Raw genomic sequence first — 21,531 nt, forward strand, 5'->3', positions numbered from 1 at the left:
CTCTTGAAAGGCCTTGAAATCCTCTGCATAGAGTGGGGGCCTCATCAGGTGAGGAAGAGAATTTGTTAGATAGCTGCATCTCACTCTTACCTCCTGCTCCTCTCGGGGGTGTTCTCGGGAGGAGGGTCCTGAGGTACCAGTAGCTGCTGATTTTGGTGGGTCCTCTTGTGTGAGGACACCTATAAAATTGGTCACCATAAGGGGCCCAAGGGTTCCAAAAAGCCCACAGTGGTGGAGCACAAAGGAAAGGAGTGGAATCCCAAGGGTGTTCCTACCAAGGTTGATGGGTAAGACATTGGCTGGGTCCTGAGGTCTCCTCCTCAGACTATACCTCTAGGGAGGGAGGCTGGAATGGGAAAGTGGTGGAGTCTTGGACAGAAATTCCCAAGTCCAAGCGGTGTCATCTCCCATATCCAGAGGAAAGCCACTGGTGTTGGTACTGGGGGGCCGCGTTGGTACTGGTGGCTGAGTCTTTGTAGCATCACTGGGGACGCTGGTTTGAGGGCGGGTGTTGGTACCAGCTGTCATCAGATGATCAGCTGTGTGTGTTCTTTCTGCATGCTGTACTGAGTCTGGCCAGACAGCCCGTACAGCAGGCTCCGATTGAACGGTCCAATAAATCCACAAACTCGGTTCATAGTGAAGGCACTTGGTCAGGTTTATTGTCAACAAAGCACAGTCCTAATGCCCTGGCTCAATGGTTATAGGTACACTAACACATGTATGCCCGTTGCAATGGAATTGCTCAGTTAATGGCGGGACTTTCCATTATCCCCAGGCCAGCCAAAGACCTGCTTCTCCCTCTGAGATATCTTTTATACATCAGTACAAACGAGTTACACACTGCTCTTCTGATGTAGTTAGTCGACACCCTCTGACGTAGCCAGTTACCTCCCATCACCTTGTGCATCTCTATCCATCACACTGTCAACCTGACCTTATCTTTAGGATGGGTCAGTGTGTTCCTGTTCTCTTTGGGGAATGTGTTGGCAGCGAGGTGTTCTGGTACCACCTCTCTGGAATGTGCTTGCGTTTATATTCTTATGCCTAGCACCACTTAGGAATGTGTTTCTGCAATATTAGCCCTGTTCTTGCCAGATGCTGTGAGCAGGGCTGCCTCTTGCTCACAACTTAACTTTGCTTTATAGCAGCAAAGTTTTGTCTACTTTAGCTCAGGCCTCATACCAGGTTTCTGATACATGGGCTTGTGATTCAGGCCTCTTCCTACTACACCAGCAAGCAATCTTTGTCGGTACCCCTCAGCAGAGGGGATTCGGATTCTTCCATGACTCAGAGATCCTCACGGGAGAGCAACCTGGTTGGTAATGGTGAACTTGGACCCTGTTCCTGAGGGTGAAGCACGCTGAGCAGTGCTGGAGATGGTACAGACTAACGGTTCGCGCGCTCTCTGTGACTGTGACCCGGGGAAGATGATACCAGAGCATGTGTCTAAGAGGCTTCCTTTAAGCTGACCCTATGTTTGGAGGACTGTGATCCCGGGGCTGCTTGCCAGAGCATTCCTATTGGTCCTATGGCTGGGAGAAGCCTCAGCAGTCTCCACAGCAGGATGTGAGGTCTCCTTGCTCCCTGGCCTTAGAGGAGACTTTTCCCTTCCTTTGAGTCTCTCTTTCTGGTGAATGGGGCCTTTTCCTCCTCTGAAGCTTCGAAGTATACTAAGCTGCACCATGAGCTCTTCAGCCACTGGAGTGCTCCCCAAGCAGCTACACCGATGTACGGGGGTGGAGGGGAGAGGAAATCAGACCCCACAGGTCTCAGGGAACGCTCCATAAGGAGCAGCTTCCATAAGTCTTCCCTCAGCTCCCTGGATCTGCTCTCTAAGCTGGAGCAGCCCCTATACTTAGATGGGATGCGGGGCTCTCCAAGGTAGCGGAGGCAGCCAGAATGGTCTGTGATAGGTCTGGCAGGGTTTGAACCCAGGGGTTTTGGCCTAACCCACCTGGGAAAGGCCACCAACAAATAGGGCCCGAGGTCAAAGCAGGCCCTGACTACAAAGAAAGGAGCGGGGAGCCCCTGAACACACAAGTCTATGCTAAATAACAAACAAAACAAGAAGAAACACGTCCAGAAATAAAAGAATCAAAGTGAGCTGTGCAGCTAACCAGCAGTGCTGTAACGCTCCACCTCGAGCCAGACATATATGGGAAGGAACTGACATGTGGTTGTATGTGCACCCCTCCCTCTGGCCCTTTGTCCTAGAGCATGAAGATGTGTGGGGCACAGGCACGGATGTGCAGACGCTGCTTCCAGCCCCTTTTCTGCTTTTCAATGCTTTCTGCCTGCACTGCCAACAGGGACCCGTGTGCCAGCACCCCTGGAGCATAGGAAGGGGTTGGGCATGAGCGTCCAGTGAAAGTACTGGCTACCTTCACCAGGAACCCTCCACACAGCTGTTGCTGAGAGTGAATGTGGCTCCTGGAGAAGTCCTCCCTTCCAGGTGCGGCTGCATTTGATTGGGGCTGGGCCCTTGGACCAGCTAAACCGCAGCCCCCGCACCCCTCCAGATTCCAAGTGCAGGTCCTGCATAAATTCACTGGGTTTGTGGCTCCACTGGACAGCAGCCCCCTCCCTCCGCCCCGCTTTCAGCTGCTTGCATGGCACAGAACTGCGTGGGAGGAGGTTTGGCTGCTTGGGCTGCTAGCTCAGAGGTGATACAGGAGGCCATTGGGGACTGGGCAGGGAACCAGTTACTAATGCCCCATTTAAACTGTCCTTAGCAGGTGTCGGCTCAGCTCTGGAGGAGTGGGGAAGCTCACACTTCTCTGAGTCATGCGTTCACACTACTGGCAGACTCCGGAACATGAACTGGCATCAGTGACACCTGGTTCAAGTATTCAAGGACTCACTATCTTCCCTACATGACCCCACCTTTCTGCAGTAGGAGGCAGACTCTTTGAGAGGAAATGGCTTTGTTTACATGGGCGGGTGACTGGGTACACTCATGATCCTGCCATGGACTCACTTAGCCTTGGGCAAGCCATTTCCCTTCTTTGTGCCTCAGTTTCCTCTCTAGAGATGGGAATAACGTGACTCAGCACTTTGTAAAGTGCTTTGAGCTCTGCCTAGGAAAGATGACAGGTAAAGAGAAACTGCCTGTTCTTGAAGAGAGCACATATTTACACAGCCCTTCGCTAACACCCCTTGGCCTCCAACTCTACAGATACCAGCTCGAGTCCATCAAACACCTGTTCTGTGGCCAGCGTGAGAAGTCTGGGGCCTTGGCCTAGACAGGCAAAGCACCAGCATGGCTTGGCAAGGAGACTGAGCGCCCCCTCCAGGCCAGGGGTGAGGTGCGCAGGTGGACGGGCAGCGTGCGGGACACTGATGTTGCTGCTATGGGTGCAGGGGCTGGTGTGGGGACAAACCCAGCCACGTCCAGGACCGACACCCTGGCACCGGCAGGGCAACTGTGCCGGCTGAGATGCCCTCGGACTGAAGTGTGAGGCTGATACAAGGTGCTGACGGGTTTATTGGCTGTTGTCTGTGCCTGGACACTCCCACATAGCTACAAGCATTCGGCTGGGTGGGGGAATGGCCCGGAGCAGGCAGTCCCAGGTCCAGCTTCAGGCTTACGACCAGGTTTCCATCTGGAAGCGATGGGATCTCTCCAAGGCTGTTAGATACTCCTCAGCTTCTGAAGGGGACAGGTCCCCTTCCAACTGGAACATGGATTTTAGAGCTTCTGCTACTGCTGCTGGCATTTGCTTGGCATTTCTGGAAGGGAGAAAGTCTCTATTGTAACTGCAAAGCAGAACACAGGAAAGTCTCAACACATCTGCCCTCCCTGCTCCCCCGTAAGGCCAGTTCTGTTCATTCCTATTGCCGATGGGGCTGGGGCAGGGCTTTCTGTGCAGTCCCCTCAGTTCCTTCTCAAAGGCCCCATGCTGGTCTGGATACAGCTCTCTCACTATAGCTACCCCTCCTGCTGCAGAGCTGCACAGTAGGGGTTGGTTTCAGCTTTGTTGGCCCGGTCTTGGGACCAAAACCAGCTCTGCTGCCCTGACCAGTACAAGGCGAGCTTCATCAGAGCTACACTCAAGCCCTTTCTCCAGCCCTGCCATGAGCACACAGCTATTCCCAGCAGAGCTAATCTGGCTCACCTGGATGCAGCCCATTGGCTGCCTTGCGGGCCAGTTCCTGCACAGTGGCTTTACAACCATGCACAGCAGCATAGGGCCCATGGGCACATTGCTGGACACAAGCCCCCTGCAGAGCAGCTTACACTTTAACCAATGTGCTCTCCAGACAAGGGAGGGTCCGACACCCAGCAGGGAGTATATGCCCGTGGGTACTCAGCTGAGGCACATGGCTGCGAGCAGGGGTTCCCGGGCATTAGACTCCTCGGCACAATGCGGCAGCCTGCCTGGCTTTGCACTGAGGGAGGCCCAGGGGGCTACCCTGGATACACAGCCCCAAACAAAACATTGGGTTCCAAAAGCCCTTGTGTCCGTTCCCTGGCAAACGAGGCCACTATCTCGCAGTTCAGCTCCAAGCTCAAGCACTCAAAACCAAGGACACAGCCAGCTACAGAGTCATGAAGCTCAACCCCCCCCCGCCCCCCTGCATCACATCACAAACCACAGTATAAAGCCATGCTGTTTCATCACAGCGCAGCAGTCTTAAGGCAGCTCTGTGGATTGTTGGGGCTTTCCAAGTATTAATTCATGTATGTATGTAAACATCCATTGTCTTCAGAGAAGATCCTTGGTGATCAAAATCACTCTAAAGGGATTTGTTAGGTGGGAGATATCCCTCACTACATAGTAATTGGCGGTGGAATATGATAGCGGCTTATCTAGGGCTGCCACGGATCTTCTGTAGCTCGCAGAAGAGGGTCAGGATAGCAGGAGAGTGTTGGCTTGTTTGGAGTCCATGGCCGCCCTTACTAACTCACATGGCTTTGGTTAGGCACCAGCATGGATTCTGGCAGGGAATCAATTTGCTGACCACTGTAAGAGCTGAAAGGCCTCCTGAGACAATCTACATTGAATCAGTCAGTCATCCAGGGTGGATACACAGACTCCCAGGGTCCTGAGCAGAATGTCCATACAGGCAGGCATTCAGTGAAGACCCTTGGGACCATGGACAGGCTGTATGGTAGCACTGGGTGATGATATTGTCCGCCCCTTACTCTGAAGCAACGGTCCCCCCGCGAGCTGGGTGAACCGTGATGTCCTGTAAGGCCAGAGTGATGAGCTACTGAGGAGGATCTCAGGAGGGCATGAGGGAGGTTCGTGTCACTGTCTGGAACTTCAGTTGTTTCCTGGACTTGGCCAGATGTCTGTATCCCATGATGGGGGGCAGTCCTTTCTGCGCAACTGAATACCTTCCATCAGCCCTTCCGCAGGAGTTAGCCAAGGTCCTTTGCTGGGTCTACGGTACCCTCATTTATGGGTACGGCCGCTGTATCCACTTCTTTGGGCTGCAGAATGTCAAAGACACTGTGGGATTTCTCTTGTATCTCAGACCATTCTGAGTCTAGGCCTGTGCAACTCTGCCAAGCAGCTGGTCAATGAACCTGACCCTCAAAATTTGAAATCCAGGTTGGGAAGTTTTCTAAAAGAAATTCAGGGCAGTCCTATGGCCTGCGTTCTACGGGTCAGAATGGATGGTGATAGGTGTGACAGAATATACCTAGAGTGGCCAAACTTACTGACCCTCCAAGCCACATATGACAATCTTCAGAACTTCAAGAGCCGGGACATGTCTGCTGGGGCTTGGGGCTTCTGCCCCGCAGGAGGCACCAGCCAGGGCTTGGGGCTTCAGCTCTGTTCCAGCTGAAGCCCCAAGGCCTTGCAGGTGCACCCCGCAGAGCTGAAGCCCCGCCACCACCCTCCTTGCTGGGCAGAAGTCCCTACCCCACCACCCTGCTGCAAGGTAGAGGTCCCAAGCTCCCGCAAGTCTCGTAGGTGGAGAATGGGTGGGGGGTGTGAGGGGCTCTGCGAGCTGTACTTTAACTGTAAAAGAGCCGCATGCAGCTCGCGAGTCACAGTTTGGTCACCCCTAGAATATGCCCCTGTCCACTATTGTAATAATCTTTGTACACAGCATGCTTTGCAAGGTATCATTTGAAAGCTCATAATTTGCTGGTCATTATTGTCCTAGTAAAATAGGTGTGGCAACATTGTATGTGAATTTGGAAGATTCCACTGTATGGCGTTACTCACACATGTTCCAAGTCTGAGGAGTGGCCAAACCAGTTCCTTGGAGACAAAGGGCGAGCTGACACCTCTGCCACGTGTAAACAAGGTCAATGGGCTAAGTCAACGTGCTAAGTGGCCATTCTTTAGCAGGAAAGAGGGCTGGTGTGAAAAATCTATATCTTAGCAGAGAAACAGCATGGAGTTCCCGTCCACTGAGTCTGCCTGTCCCCGTGCTCCCAGCAGGACATGCTTCTCAAAGAGAGGACAGGACGATAAGAGAAGTGGCAGACACCTCAATGGATCCCCTCCTCCTCTCTCTTTCTGTGCATCGATTCACTGCACCAGAAGGAACAACAGACGCAGCCATTACAGAGAGGAAGGGGTCTTGGCTTAAGACATTTGGCCAGTAAGACTGTTGAGAGCATGTGGTGAGAAAAAATTCAAGTTGAGTTTAACAGAGTTTGTTAAGTTAGCCATTAGTTGCGTTTTATCATTATTTTTCTTGTAACCATTTCTGGCTTTTATGCCTCATTACTTGTATTTACTTAAAATCTATTTCTTTGTAGTTAATAAACTTGTTCTATTGTTTTATCTAAGCCAGTGTGTTTAAATTGGAGTGTTTGGGAAACTCCATTTGGGGTAGCAAGGTTGGTACATATCAAAATTTCTGTTAATACAATGACAGACTTTATATGAGCTTGTCTTGTCCAGGGGAGGGCTGGGCAGTACAAGACACACATTTCTGGGGAAAGCCTGGGGCCGGGAGTGTGCTGGGGTCATCCTGAAGTATAATGCAGAGCCTGGGCGTGACCGGCTGGCTGCAGGTAACACGGCTGAAGCTGGGAGTGACTTACCTTCTGGAGGCTGTTTGTGAGCTGCTGCAGCAGCAGAGCAGTGTAAAGGGCAGCCCACGTTAGAGGGCAGGGGTGACTCAGCTACTCGCTCGTCTAGATTGTGCCCGGGGTATGTCACAACAGGGTTCCCCACTGGCCTGGGAATCGATGAGCGTGGGCCACTGGGACACCTACTCTGGGGACTGTGTGGCAACACCAACCACCATCGAAAGACAAAACATGGAGTAGGGGGTGGTCACTGCAGTGCCCAGACTCACGGACATGGGTGGCAGGAAGCGGCTGGGGCTGCCCTGGGGTTAGGGGCAGTAAGACAGCCAGGATACATGCAGCCCTGACAGATGCTGGTGACTTGCAGACTCTGGGCCCACACACACAAGGCACATGCCCAATCCTCCAGCAAACAGGTCTCCCTCCCCTTTGGGTGCCTAGCGCTGGGGCCAGGTGCTGTGTTTCAGCTCCTCCGTTTGAAAACGGTGACCAGTTGTTCTTTGGGATGATGGAGTTCTGAAATGCTCCCTGAACCATCCGGTTTTCGGCCAGATGACCCTGCTCATCCAGGCAGCCAGCAGGAGAAGTTTCCTGGGGAGGATGCTTAGTCCAGGCATTTCCTGGGTGACCAAGGAAGACGTAGTGCGTACTTCCAGGAATGCAGTGGAGTCTCACCCCCGGGATCAGCGGAGAGGTTCCTGTTCTTGCTGCGGATTGGCAGGAAGCTGAGGAGGAACAGTCCCTCCTGCTATTGCTATTAATGAGGACAGAACTAACGATGCTCCGTGTTAACGTAGCACTTTACATGCGCCGGGTGCTGGACAGACATTACATCTGCCTTCCCTAGCCCCATTCACCCGCTGACCTCACAGCACTTCACAGATGCCAGCAATGCCACGTAACTTCCCTGCGTGCGAGACAGCAAGTATTACCCTCATTCAACAGACGGGAGAATGAAGGTGGACAGGTGACGTGACTTGGCCAAGGCCACCCAGTGAGTCAGCAGCAGAGCCAGGAATAAGCCCAGGTCCTTGCTCTCACCACTAGACCCCACTCTCTGATTAACAACCGTTGGGATTTGACTGGGCTCAGATCAGAATTCGTGAGCACTGGGTTCTGGGCAGAGATCTCAGGGGCTGTTTCGAGGCAGCTGCGCAACGTTTAGCCAGTGACAAAGCTCACGAGTGTAACCTGGCTGTGATGCAAGGCAGTGATGGAGTCAGGCAGCATGTGCAGGCCTGGCCAGAGGTGAGGGAGGCTGCTCCAGGAAGTCATTCTCCCAGGAACTAACGGAGCAAGGCAGGAGACTCTAAGGAGCTAGGAAAGCTCCTATTCCTAAGCCACAGCACAGAGGATTGGCTCCTTCTGTCTGACATGGCGCACTGACATGGGCTACTGGTGATTTGGAATCAGATTGGCTCTCCTATGAGACGTGGCTTTAATAGCTTTGTTCTTTCCTGAAGATTATGTTGGGCTCTTCCTTTCCCTGGGCTTTACCCTGGGGATCCCAGAGGGCTGTGTGTGTAGGGAGGGCCAGGTGGGCAGGCTTGGATGAAATACTGTGAGCTGCTATGCTGGACGGGATACTGATTGGCAAAGAGAAGCACACCCGTCTGAAGGAACTGGCAGTGACCACCAGGAACACGTTGCCAAGGAGACTGGAAGTCTTAGGGTCTCGCTGGCTGTCTCTCCACTCCTGTAGTCCCACACAGCAATGGTGGCCCCTGCCAGCAGCTGGCAGATGTCCTCTCTCCTCTCAGATGTGGGCCACATTGTGCTCACTTGGGTCTTTGTCACCCTCCGCCAGATTAATGTAGCTCTGTTTGGGGCTGAAAGCTTCAGCTGGTGCATGATGTGCCCGGGGCACACGGACAGGTATATTGTGTGTGCTCTGCATTGGTTGACAATTGACTGCTGTGTGCCTGTCAAGGTTCTGGCTGTTTATAAGGCCCGAAGTGGTCTAGGCCCCAGCAATCTCAGAGTTACATGGGCCAGGGTGCTCGGGTGGAACTCACAAGGAGCTAGAGAGGGGGAGGGTATTTTTGTGTCATCTCCTTAGTAATAATGCTGGCTCGCACTTGCACTACAGAGCCTCAAGTCACCACGGTTGGGGTACTGTATTCAGGCTCTCTCCCCTGTGGGGACTATTGGAATTCGGTTTGCAATTGATCCTTAGCTCCCAGTCCCTTAGGCAGGTCCTCTGGCCATCAGCACAGTATGTTCCGTTTGGGGAAATCCCTGGACTTCTGAGTTCTGTACAAGGGGCTCAGATACCATGAGCATGGCCCTCAGAAATGTGTGTTCTCAGTTCATTAAATACTGCGATCCCACAGGGAGAGGTGTGCAGGGTGGCTAACCCCAACCAGCTGCTTCCAGCTACCAAACCAACCTACAACTCTACCTGACACCACTTCCTGCCAGCTCCTGAACCTGCCGGCTGTGCCAATGGCAGGCTGAGCCCACTTCGCTCTGCTAGGGCCTCGCCTGGCAGCCCGTGCTGATGGGAGCTTCTTAGCTCCGCAAGGGCTTACCCTGCAGAATAGGGGAAGTAATTCCTTGTCTTTTGCTCTTACATGAGGCACCACTACCCTGTTAATGAGAGGAAAGATGGTGCCCAATTATAATGTGAACCAGGCTCCAGCATCCAGAGCTGCCATGGGAGAGCAGCGCTCCTGGTGCAGCGAGATACTCACCCCGCCAGGTAGATGTGAGCGTTCCCACGGCTCAGTAGATCCCAGACCAGTCCTTTGTTCTCTCTAATTCGGTGCTGAACATAAATCTTCTCCTCCTGCAGGGAAACACACACCCCATGCTAGCCAGCCATGTCCAGTTATTGGCATAGACACCAGAACTAATGCACCTTGCCCATCCCTAGGGTGAGAGCAGGATCGCACGGGTCAGTTATTTAGTGTTTCAACAGGCCAGTTTATACTATGACATCAGAAGGCATCAATTCAGGCACTTTGTAGGCTCTACAGAATAAGGCCTTATGATCTCTGCTCACACAGGAGATCCTCAAGCTCACAGACAGATGAGGTCCAGAGGGCCTGTGGCACTGGGAGATGGCCACACATGGATCACACATGGAGCTGAGTGGCTAATGGTTTCCTTTCAGGACACCGATCCCGTCCCTGCCTCTCCCCCACAAGCAGCTGTTGGCACTGGCTGAGGTGCTGCCGGGCCATAAGTCAGAGAAGCTCCAAGGAGCAGGGTCCCTAGAAGCAGTCCCTTCTCCCATAAGCCAGTGCTGAAATAAGCAGGCAGCGCTGCACTTCTTTAGACAAGCCCAGCAAGGCACTCCTGCCAGCGAGAGTCCTGCACCTGTCCTGACTGCAGCTCCCCTACCTCACCCCAAGTGCCAGTGTTTGAGACCGCTCCTGCCGGCATCTGCTCCATGGCCAACCCGGGCTGTGAACCCCACTGCCAGAATCTGCCCCAAACCCCACTCCCCTCTGGGCCTAGCGCTAGCTGGTGCAGCGGAGAAAGTGGGCAGGGCTGGCCTGAGAGGAGGGGGCCAGGCTGACTAGGAGATTACCTGATTCAGTGCATCTCCTAAGCAGCCTCCCTCCAGCTGAGCTCCTATGGAGCATGGGCAGGAATTTAAAGCTGCCCTCCCAAGGCAGAATTCCCAGGGGAGAATGACAGAAGCACCAATGCCTCTGATGCAGCTATGCCCACAGGAGACAGCCTGGCACCCATCAGCCCAAGCACAGCCGGGCACTCGGATATCAGACGTCTAACCGCTTGTGCTCCACCACGGCCTGTCTGTACGCAGCCTGGAGACGCCTCCGGGGGCCTGTGGGCCAGCGGGGTGAGGGAGAGCATCTCCGATGGGTTCCCTCTCTGCCACTGGAGAGGGCTGGAACAACCTCAGCTGGAGCTGGGTGGGCACTGGGTGCACCTCTCAAACCTGCCAGGGGTCTCTGGCATTGGAGATATAGCTGGGTGCAAGCCCAGGAGATTGCTGTCTTTTGCCCCTTTAGTCTGGCCCTGTAATGGTTTCTGCTCTCAGCAGGGAGGCTGGTCTGGGGAAGATCCCCTGCCAGACATCCCCGGCTCAAACACCCTCCATGCTTTCAGTGACATTCCCCCAGCCACTACAGAGCACCCTGCAGTGTCACACCTCAGAGTAACTCACAGAAGTGGAGCAAGGTCCCATGGGAAGAAAATCAAAGGGAAAAAGGAGTTCAGGAGAGCTGGCAGTTCCTCAAGGAGACAGTATTAAAGACATAACTGCACACTATTCAGATGCGAAGGAAAGACAGGAAGAATAGTGAGAGGCCAATATGGCTCCATCAGGAGCTCTTTAATGACCTGAAAATCAAAAAGGAATCCTACAGAAAGTAGAAACATGGCCCAACTGATAAGGAAGACTACAAAAGAATAGCACAAGTGTGTAGGGGCAAAATCAGAAAGGCTAAGGCACAAAATGAGTTACTCCTGGCAATAAGAGGTTCTTTAAATACATTAGGAGCAAGAGAAAGACAAAGGAAAGCATAGGTCCTCTACTTAGCAGGGAAGGAGATGTCAACTGATGTCATCATGAAAGCTGAGTTATTTAATGCCTATTTTGCTTCAGTCTTCACTGAAAAGATTAATGATAATTAGATACTCAATAAAATTAATATTGACAGCCAGACAGAAGGAACACAAGCCAAAATAGGGAAAGAACAACTTAAAGAAGGGGAGGGATAGCTCAGTGGTTTGAGCATTGGTCTGCTAAACCCAGGGTTGTAAGTTCAATCCTCGAGGGGGCCATTTAGGGATCTGGGGCAAAAATTGGAGATTGGCCCTGCTTTGATCAGGGGGTTGGACTAGATAACCTCCTGAGGTCCCTTCCAACCCTGATATTCTATGATTCTAAGAATGTTTAGATAAGTTAGATCTATTCAAGTCAGCAGGGCCTGAGTGAAATTCATCCTAGGGTACTTAAGGAACTAGCTGAAGCAAACTCAGAGCCATTAGCAATTATCTTTGAGAATTCCTGGAGGATGGGAGAGGTCCCAGGAGACTGGAGAAGGGCGCAAACAGCACCTGTCTTTAAAAGGGGGCTCAAGGAGGACCCAGGGAATTATAGACCAGTCAGCCTAACTTCAATACTTAGAAAGATACTGAAGCAAATTATTAAACAGTCAGTTCGTAAGCACTTTGAGGATAACAGGGTTATAAGGAATAGTCAGCGTGGATCTGTCAAGAACAAATCATGCCAAACCAACCTAATTTCCTTCTTTGAGAGGATTACTGATGTAGTGCATGGGGAGAAGCAGTAGACATGATATACCTTGATGTTAGTAAGGCTTTTGACATAATTCTGCATGACATTCTCATAGGTAAATTAGGGAAACGTGGTCTAGATGAATTTACTATGAAGTGGGTGTGAAACAAGTTGCAATACTGTAATCAAAGAGTAGTTATCAATGGTTTACGGTCAAATTGGGAGGATGGATCTAGTGGGGTTCCACAGGGGTCAGGCCTGGGTCCACTACTATTCAATATTTTCATTAATGACTTGGATAATGGAATGGAGAGTATACTTATAACATTTACAGATGACACCAAACTGGGAGGGGTTACAAGCACTTTTGAGGACAGGTTTAAAATTCAAAATGACCGTGACAAATTGGAGAATTGATCTGAATTCAACCAGATGTAATTCAGTAAAGACAAGTGCAAAATACTTCAATTAGAAAGGAAAAATCAAATGCACCACTACACAATGGGGAGTAATGGTCTAGGCGGTTGTACTGCCGAAAAGGATCTGGGGCTATAGGGGATCACAAACTGAATATAAGTCAACAATGTGATGCCGCTTCAAAAAAGGCTGATACGATTCCGGGGTGTATTAATAGGAGTGTTGTATGCAAGACACTGGTGAGGCCCCAGCTGGAGTAGTGGTGTACCACAATTTAGGAAGGAAGTGGGAAAATTGCAGAGAGTCCAGAGGAGAGCAACAAAAATGATCAAAGGTTTAGAATCATAGATCATAGAATATCAGGGTTGGAAGGGACCTCAGGAGGTCATCTAGTCCAACCCCCTGCTCAAAGCAGGACCGATCACCAATTAAATCATCCCAGCCAGGGCTTTGTCAAGCCTGACCTTAAAAACTTCTAAGGAAGGAGATTCCACCACCTCCCTAGGTAACCCATTCCAGTGCTTCACCACCCTCCTAGTGAAAAAGGTTTCCCTAAGATCCAACCTAAATCTCCCCCACTGCAACTTGAGACCATTACTCCTTGTTCTGTCATCTGCTACCACTGAGAACAGTCTAGAGCCATCCTCTTTGGAACCCCCTTTCAGGTAGTTGAAAGCAGCTATCAAATCCCCCCTCATTCTTCTCTTCCGCAGACTAAACATCCCCAGTTCCCTCAGCCTCTCCTCATAAGTCATGTGTTCCAGTCCCCTAATCATTTTTGTTGCCCTCCACTGGACTCTCTCCAATTTATCCACATCCTTCTTGTAGTGTGGGGCCCAAAACTGGACACAGTACTCCAGATGAGGCCTCACCAGTGTCGAATAGAGGGGAACGATCACGTCCCTCGATCTGCTGGCAATGCCCCTACTTATACATCCCAAAATGCCATTGGCCTTCTTGGCAACAAGGGCACACTGTTGACTCATATCCAGCTTCTCGTCCACTGTAACCTCTAGGTCCTTTTCTGCAGAACTGCTGCCGAGCCATTCGGTCCCTCGTCTGTAGCGGTGCATTGGATTCTTCCATCCTAAGTGCAGGACTCTGCACTTGTCCTTGTTGAACCTCATCTGTGAGGAAAGGTTGAAAAAAACCTGGGCATGTTTAGTCTTGAGAAAAGAAGATTGAGGGGGGACCTGGTAAGAGTCTTCCAATATGTTAAGGGCTGTTACAGAGAGGATGGTGATCAATTGTTCTCCAGGTACACTGGAGGGAGGACAAGAAGTCATGGGCTTAATCTGCAGCAAGCGAGATTTAGGTTAGATATTAGGTAAAAGTTTCTAACTCTTTAAAGGTAGTTAAACTCTGGAACAGGCTTCCAAGGGAGGTTATGGAATCCCCATCACTGAAAGCTTTTAAAAAAAAGTTGGACAAACCCCTGTGAGGGCTGGTCCAGGTTTACTTCGTCCTGCCACAGTGCAGGGGGCTGGACTTGATAACTTCTCGAGCCTTACATTTCTATGATTCTTTGTAAACATAGTAAAGGGGTAACACCATCTACTTACAGCCAGTCTACTAACACAGGCTACTCACGTGGGCTTATGCTTATAAGTGCCATAAATCATTTACTAACCCATTAGAAATGATTGATATATGCAGCCTTAATGCAGTGAGACCCAATCCAGACACTATGACAGGTGACTGACACTTCATTTCCACACCCACACTGAGCCAGGCTCTTGCAATTTGGTACCTAAGTACAGGAAGATATCCCACACACCAACTTGACCTCTGATGACCTCTGATGGAAGGGCAATTTCAGGACCCCTTTGAGCTACAGTCTGGAGATCTGGAACACACTGTCCCTACGGGAGATGTCCCCAAAGTAACCTGTGATACTGTCTGGCACTGTGGCACGCCATCAGTGTCATGAGTACATCAGTTATGTCCATTCTTTCCAGGTGGGACCCATATTGGGCAGGCTGCTGTAAGGTACTCTGAGGTGCACAGCTCTAATGATAAGATTTTGGCCAAAAACTTCATTAAAGGCGAGTGAGCGTGTGGCAGCCATGGCCACCCAAAGCTCAATGTCAGCATCACTGATATGAATTGGTGAAGTGCTGACAGCAGTCCTGCCAGGCTGGGGCTCCGAACAGGTTCTTAAAACACCCAGAGCTAGCTGGGAACACCAGTATTCCAGGTGGATTGTAAGCACCTACATTACAATGCGTCTAAACCTGAATGTGGCACACTGAAAATAAGCCAGTCAGATGGCTTTGGATTGGGATCAGTCTCTTTCCTGCTTCAGAAGAGGCATGGATGGGGCTGGAGAACTAGGGGAATGAGAGGGTGGTTGTGACACGGAGCCCCATTGGTGCTAGCTGGCAAAAGGCTCGCTGTTCTTCCAAGCAACTCCTGTCTCAGACCTGGCAAACTCACTACACCTAATACACCACTTTCATGGTATTTATCCATAAAGGATAGCAGGTCTCCAATGAAAGCTGGTTACTTATCAATACTCGTGAGATGTGTGTACGGTTGTATTTAAGGAATAATGTAACTATATTAAAAATTATGCCCTTATGGTCTTGGAGGGAAAGCGAAGCAGCAGGGAATCCTATGTCTTGGTGATGGCCATTCAAGCAAGAAGGAATTGTCACCCGTCTCTGGCTAGGTAGTTGTGTAATGTATTGCTCAGTTGTCTACCACTGCAACAACCCAGAAAAGTCGACGGAAAACCATCAAAGATAACGATAAAGATCAAAACCACCTGGCAGTGAGAAGGAACAATATGACAACAAGGGGATGGCCTTGTCTATGAATAAAGATAAAAGACTGATTCAGTATATCACAGGGTGGAGAAAGACACTCTATATCCATTCACTGAGGAGACACCTGGACAAACAGGGGTGCTTCATGAAAGACTGGGTCATGGCTCCTTGGGGCCAGCAAACGCTGTGAAAGTCTGAATTTTGGGGGTGAGAAACTATGCTATTAGCTAAGAAAAGGAACTCCCCTCCACCAGCCTGGGTGACACCGACATCAGCCCAGCACGCTCCCACATCCTTCGGTGACACCGGCACAGCCTCTGGGCTCTTGCTCAGCATCCCCCCAGCCACTCTCAGGGCTGAAGCGCGTCATGTGTGTCTCTGGAATCCTGCTCTCCCTTCAGCCCAGGGGCAGATCACACTTAAAATGCTGCACTGATGCGGCTGTGCCACTGTAGCACTTTAGTGGGGACGCTCCTACACCAACAGGAGAGTGTCTCCCATCGCAGGTTCTCCACCTTCCCGAGAGGCAGGAGCTAGGTCATGGGGAGAAGCCGACCCAGCGCTGTCTGCACCGGGGGATACCTCGATAGAACGACATCGCTCAGGGGCGGAGGGGGGAGATTTTCACACCTCTGAGTGACACAGTCATACCACTCTCAGCCTGTAGTGTAGACCTGGCCTCAAATGACTGGGAAGGGTCACTGGGAAGCAAGGGCCCCTGCAGGCCATGTGAACCCCGGAAAGGCTGTCACACGGCCTGAGTGGGGTGTAACTTGTTCTAGGGGCAGCAGGACGGTGGGGACCTGCAGCTGACAGTGCCAGCCCCTCACAAGCAGAGGGAACGCCCTCCCTGAGTGCTGGGCCCGTCTCTCAGATGGCCCAGCAGAGAAAGAAAAGGTCCAGCAGGGTCTCAGCCACCTGCTAGCCAAGGGCAGATACCACAGGTGAGCAGGCAGCAGCAAGGTGCGGGGCAGTGCCCTGGGGAGAAGCACAGTGCCATTAGCTAGCTGCACAGATCCTGCACAGGGGCCTCTCCCAGGCCAGCTCCAGTGCCCATCTTTCAAACAGCCTCTGGCTAGAAGGGGTCCCCCCAGTGCCCCAGGCAGGCCCCTCCCAGCCTTCTCCTGCCCAGGGAGGGCTCCTTCTGAGGCTGCAGGTCCCCCCAGCGTGCCATGCCTCTTGCTGCACCTTCCACTCTACCCTTCCAGGGCACACAGCTCCCTGGCGAGGACATGCACTGGCTGGTAATGCGTGACCACGCTCCTTTTTGCCTTGTCCCTGGAGGGGGGCTTTGGAAATGACTGTTGTGCACTGGACGCATTTCCACTGAATGTCCAGGCTGATCCCCAACCTCGTCTCTCTCAGGACTCACCTCCTCCCCTTCCCACACTGCGTGTTTAACAGCTGAAATAACGTGACACTTGCCCTCTCTCCCACTGTCTGCCTTCCCAGCCTGCAGCAGAGAGAGCTTGCTTTGGTATGGGGGAGGCGATGAGACCCGATGCAAGGGGCTCTCTTTGTAAAGAAAAGAAGTTATTGGGGAAAAGCGAAGGGCACCAAAATGAGGTTTGTGTTTCACCCTGAATGGGGCTGGTTCTGCTGAACCAAAAGGGAGGGGAAGACACCAAAGCACTTTACAAGGGATTTCTAAAGGATTTGCTGCCTCCCAGAGGCGCAGCCTCGCTGGCTGGGATGTGCAGCTCTCTGGCAGCACACAACAAGGCTACGCAGTGCTTTAGGACAGGAAGCAAAGAGGAATATCCTAACTAGAGGGGAAACGCAGGCAGGCAGAACAGCTCCATCCCAGCAAGAGTCTGGCAGACAAATCCACAGGACAGTCAGTGACTCAGCCAGGCCAAGTCGTCTGGAGGCAGGCAGCACCCACAGCCCGGTGCCCTCAACTCTCTGCTGGGCACTGGTTCATTTGTCATGGAGCGTGCCCAGCACTTCACTGACAGCCTGCACTTCACGCAGCACAGGGCTAACACAGCCCCAATGGCCCCCTCCTCCAGAGCTTGCCCCAGCTCTGCCCAGGAAAGGAGATCCCTTCCCCAAGGACTGGGTGCATCGAACCAGCCCTGCAGGCTCAGGGAGCCGGATTGCAGAATCCCAGCACTGCTCAAGGAGATGGGAGGTCACGGACTCAGCCTACAGCACAGCAGCCTAACTGGCCTGTCCAAACCACTTACAAGCACCAAGCCCCTTGTGCGACTGCCACGTCCCACAGGGAGGGGGGCCATGGTACCGGCCAAGGTCCAGGACACATCAGGCTGCAGTTCTAGTTTGGACGCAAGGCTCCCCTCTCCCCCCGATCTGTGTCCTGCTCCAAGGTGTCTGCCATTTAGCAACGAGCCCCTGCCATCCTGCAGCAGGTGGGGGTGTGCTCTGCCCGTCACTCAGCAGGAGCTCAGCAAAGCCATCCCACACTGAGAGCCCATCACAGGGCACTGTCCCCTGGCCCTTGTCTGTACCCGCTGGCGGCTTCTCCTTGCACAGTTACTAACCTGGTCCCTGGAGAAGGCTGTAAAGAGAGTCAGGTGCCCACTCTTCACCAGCTCCTGCCATTCAGCCCCGCAGTAAAAGTCCTTGGATTTCTGGCGGCAGCCAAAAAATAAATAATTCCCTGCAGAGAAATCAAAGGGGCACATTGGAGCGAGCAGAGCTCCCCGAGGACTCGACTCTGAGCGGAGACACAGCCAGCCTCCCCCAGGGTGCAGGGAGGGGAGCAAACGTCAGGAGCCAGCCATGGAGGGCACTGGGCCCAGCCCTACAGGGCAGCCTACGAGATGCTCCAGAAAAGGCCCCATCCAAAGCAGAACCATGCAGAAAACTGCCCAGGACTGGCTCTAGCCTACATGAACTGTTCGCTTTCATCCTTAATCCCAGGGGCCGTCTGTGGAGACAACAGGGCCCAGCATGCAATGCTCGCACTCCAGTCAAACCCTTGGGGCTCAAAAGGAAGCCTGCTGGGACCCATGGACTGCCGTTCAGACACAGGCAGCTCTGAGCACGTACAGCAGCCCTGTGTCCGATATTGGCCCTTGCTCTGGCCTGCCCTGCTCTTTGCCATGGGACATAGGATAATTGACCAGCCCCATTCTCCGAAGGGCCCAATGCCAGGAGCCCCCCGCCCCCAGCTCGAGGGCCACCCACCAGGGATTCCCCCCAGTCTCCAAGGTTCTGCCCCCCACCCACAGCCTGAAGGGACATCAGAACTGCCCCTCCCTGGGCAGAGCATAGACTCTCCAATCTGAGGGGGGCCCCCTCTTCGCATGGGGCCCATGTACCAGAGACCCACCTCATAGGGCCTGAGCTCCAGAGACCCCACTTGTCCCACCCTGCTCCAGAGGCCTGGCTGCTGTCCCAGGGACACAGTCCAATAGTGCAGCCGGGGCCTCGTGCAGTCGCTATGTCCCCAAGGACAATTTATTCTGGTCCACTTCTTGTACCCGATCTCCTGAGCCACACCCCTCCCCCTTGCCCTGGGCGCACCCCTCGGCAGCAAGGAGGGGGCCTGCAGGAATCATTCCCAGGTGAGCTCCTCACCCTTCCAGCCATGTGCAACGCGCTCTTGTATGGCTGCTCTGAAGGGTGCCACTCCCGTGCCAGGGCCAATCATGATGATGGGGGTGTCTGGCTCTGCAGGGAACTTCATTCCTCCCCTCTTCACCCACAGAGGCACCCGGACATCCCCTGCAAAAGGAACAGGCTAGGTACAGTCATGCCTCAACCACAGCAGGCCCTAGAACTGCAATTGCAATGTAAGTGACAGGCGTCCGCCTAGCAGAGCACTGCCCTGGGGGCAGCTCGGCCCTGTGCCAGCCAACCGTTATCCTGCGCTATAGGGAGAAGTACAGATGGAGCAGAGAAGGAAGCAGCAAACGGCATGTTATGGGCCCGAGGAACCCGCTAAGTGCTGCAGCTCTGTGGGCACGCTCAGGGCGTTTTGGGAGATGGACTAAATATGACCCCATTGTTCTTCCATCCATGGAGCCAAATCTTCATTGTTCTACCAGGCGCTGGAGTGAATCCCAGAGACCATGCCAGCGGGTAGCAGCACCAGGGCCAGCTCCTCGCACAGACCTGGCCCCAGTGGGCGGGAGGGGCCGTGCTGGAGAATTGGTCACCCCGAGGATGGCATTCGGGGCGGCAGGATTGACCTCGGTGAGAGCAGCGTGGGAAGGTCCAGCTACCCTGACAGAGGGATGACTTCCTGCCCCCCATCTCCTCCTCGGGGATCCCCGTGAGGGAGCAGAGGGCCATGCCCCTAGGGAGGGAGAGATGGACAAGGGTGGTGCATTTAAAGGAAACACTTGCCTGCCCAGTATCAGTGCAGGACCCTGGAGGCTGGACTCAGCACTCGTTCTGCAGGAGGGTTCGGAAGAGGGAGAGGAGCTCGGGTCCTTAGGGTGGGGACAGTCAAAGAGGGGCTGCGTGCCAAGAGGAAAGCAGGGCAGTGGGTCACTGTTCACAAAGTACCATGAAGAAGAGGGAGGCAGCGCGTTTGGCCTCTCGCCAAGCTAACCCATGCCCAACTCCATGCAGGCTCTCTCTGACACAGAAGGGGGCATGCCCATGGCCTAGGAGCAGTGGAGCACCCAGAGCTCTGCCCGTGATATCGAATGACCAGTTACCTTGCTGAGGGTTGAGGGATGCCAGCCAGGTAGAGCAGAGGCCACGTCGGGGTTTGCTGAGACGAGTCTTGTACTGCACCACAGCCAGGAGGATCTGGAGTCTGTTGGGGAGAGCCTGGGGGCAGAAAGGTGCAATGTGAAACAGTGGCCCAAGCCAGAGCAGCCTGGGTGCTGGGCTGAGCAGAGTCAGCCAGGCCCTCCCGACTAACACCATGGAAGACCAGGGCAAAGCCCCGCAAAGGGCACCTAGCCCAGCCAGAGATGAGTACGGGGGGAATGGTGCAGAACCAGAGGGACTGACAGGCTCTGCTGATGCGGTAGGAGATGGGACACGGGAGCGGCTGGAGCACTGGTTTGCAGGAGGGGGCCAGTGGTCAGACTGGGGAGGCAGTTCCTGGGCCCTGTGCTCTCCCCACGCGGTATGTACTTCCTAGCCTGAGGCTGCCATTTTGACAGCAGAACAGGGAATCCCTCCTTTCAAAGTTCTGCTGTGACACCCCTGACCGGCCAGCTCCCTGCACGCACAGGGCGCCTCAGATGCAGGAGAGAGTCCCAGGAGAAGCCCTCTCGACACAGCTAGACCGAGGAGACTTGCCAGCCCCAAAGAACCCCAGGACGGAAGGGAAAAGCCAACTGGCTACTGGGCAACTCTTCAGCTCATCTTCACACCCTCGCTCACCCCACGGGACAGGCTCCTTAGTCCCATCTACTGGTGGCAACAGGCAGCCACTACACCCACTGCCTTACCTGAACCATGCTGGCAATACAATACCACTGTCACACCCATAGCCAGAGTGCAGGGTGGCCCAACAGTCCCCACGTGCGGCATGCCCAGTCCAGACACCCCTCACCTCAACACAGCCTTCTGTCCATAGGGCAGGGAAAATAGCAGGGCCCATCCCTTTGGCTACATTCAACGCCAAAGCTCCTGTGACTCCCAGGGGCGCAGGAGTGAGGAAACATGAGTGGCCAGAGCTGGAGGTTGGTGCCCCACAGAATTAGCCATTCAACAGTCCCCACAGTAAGGGGCGGAGCCTGCGAGAGTTGTGGATGTCTGCAGGATACAGGAGCAGACAGCTCCTTCCTCTCTGGGCACTGTTGGGGTCCCGAGCGAAGAGCCTTCTCGAGGCAGCGAGTTGTTAGTCCTAGCCCCAGCAACCTATGTGGGAGAACAGGCATGCTGGAGCTCCTTACCAGCATGGAGGAGGCGATGGAAAAGGCACGGGGCTGGATCCGGGGGATGATGTCCAGCAGGTAGTCAACTGGAACAGCACAAGCGGTGTGAGGGAAATCGCAGAGGACCTGGAAACACCAAAGAGATGTGAGAAAGGAGGACAGGACCAGGGAGATGGTCTGCCCTTCCTTCGGGATGGGCCCATGGAGAGAAACCCCTAAACCTGGCAGAAGCAGCCTTTTACTCAGCTGTCCAGTGCTGGTAATGACACAGATGGCATATGCCCAACACCCCTCCTACACAGGAAGGATGTTGACAAA

The 21,531-nt window shown here is 53.3% G+C and overlaps 1 protein-coding gene across 7 annotated transcripts in view; it reads right to left on the minus strand.

The window, feature by feature from the left end:
- Window positions 1–691: 691 nt before the first annotated feature.
- NDOR1 (NADPH dependent diflavin oxidoreductase 1) overlaps window positions 692–21,531 on the minus strand; it is a 44,394-nt gene continuing 23,554 nt past the window's right edge. For all 7 annotated transcript variants that reach the window (XM_074974082.1, XM_074974081.1, XM_074974080.1 and 4 more), the window contains 6 exons: window positions 21,232–21,339; window positions 20,038–20,152; window positions 18,950–19,096; window positions 17,908–18,026; window positions 9,697–9,791; window positions 692–3,732 (listed from right to left, as the gene is read on the minus strand). In XM_074974082.1, coding sequence (XP_074830183.1) covers window positions 3,588–3,732; window positions 9,697–9,791; window positions 17,908–18,026; window positions 18,950–19,096; window positions 20,038–20,152; window positions 21,232–21,339 — 729 coding nt within the window. In that variant the 3' untranslated portion in view covers window positions 692–3,587. The remainder of the gene's footprint in view (window positions 3,733–9,696; window positions 9,792–17,907; window positions 18,027–18,949; window positions 19,097–20,037; window positions 20,153–21,231; window positions 21,340–21,531) is intronic.

The sequence above is a fragment of the Natator depressus genome, chromosome 16 (genome assembly GCF_965152275.1).
Source record: "Natator depressus isolate rNatDep1 chromosome 16, rNatDep2.hap1, whole genome shotgun sequence".
NCBI classification, from domain to species: domain Eukaryota; kingdom Metazoa; phylum Chordata; order Testudines; family Cheloniidae; genus Natator; species Natator depressus.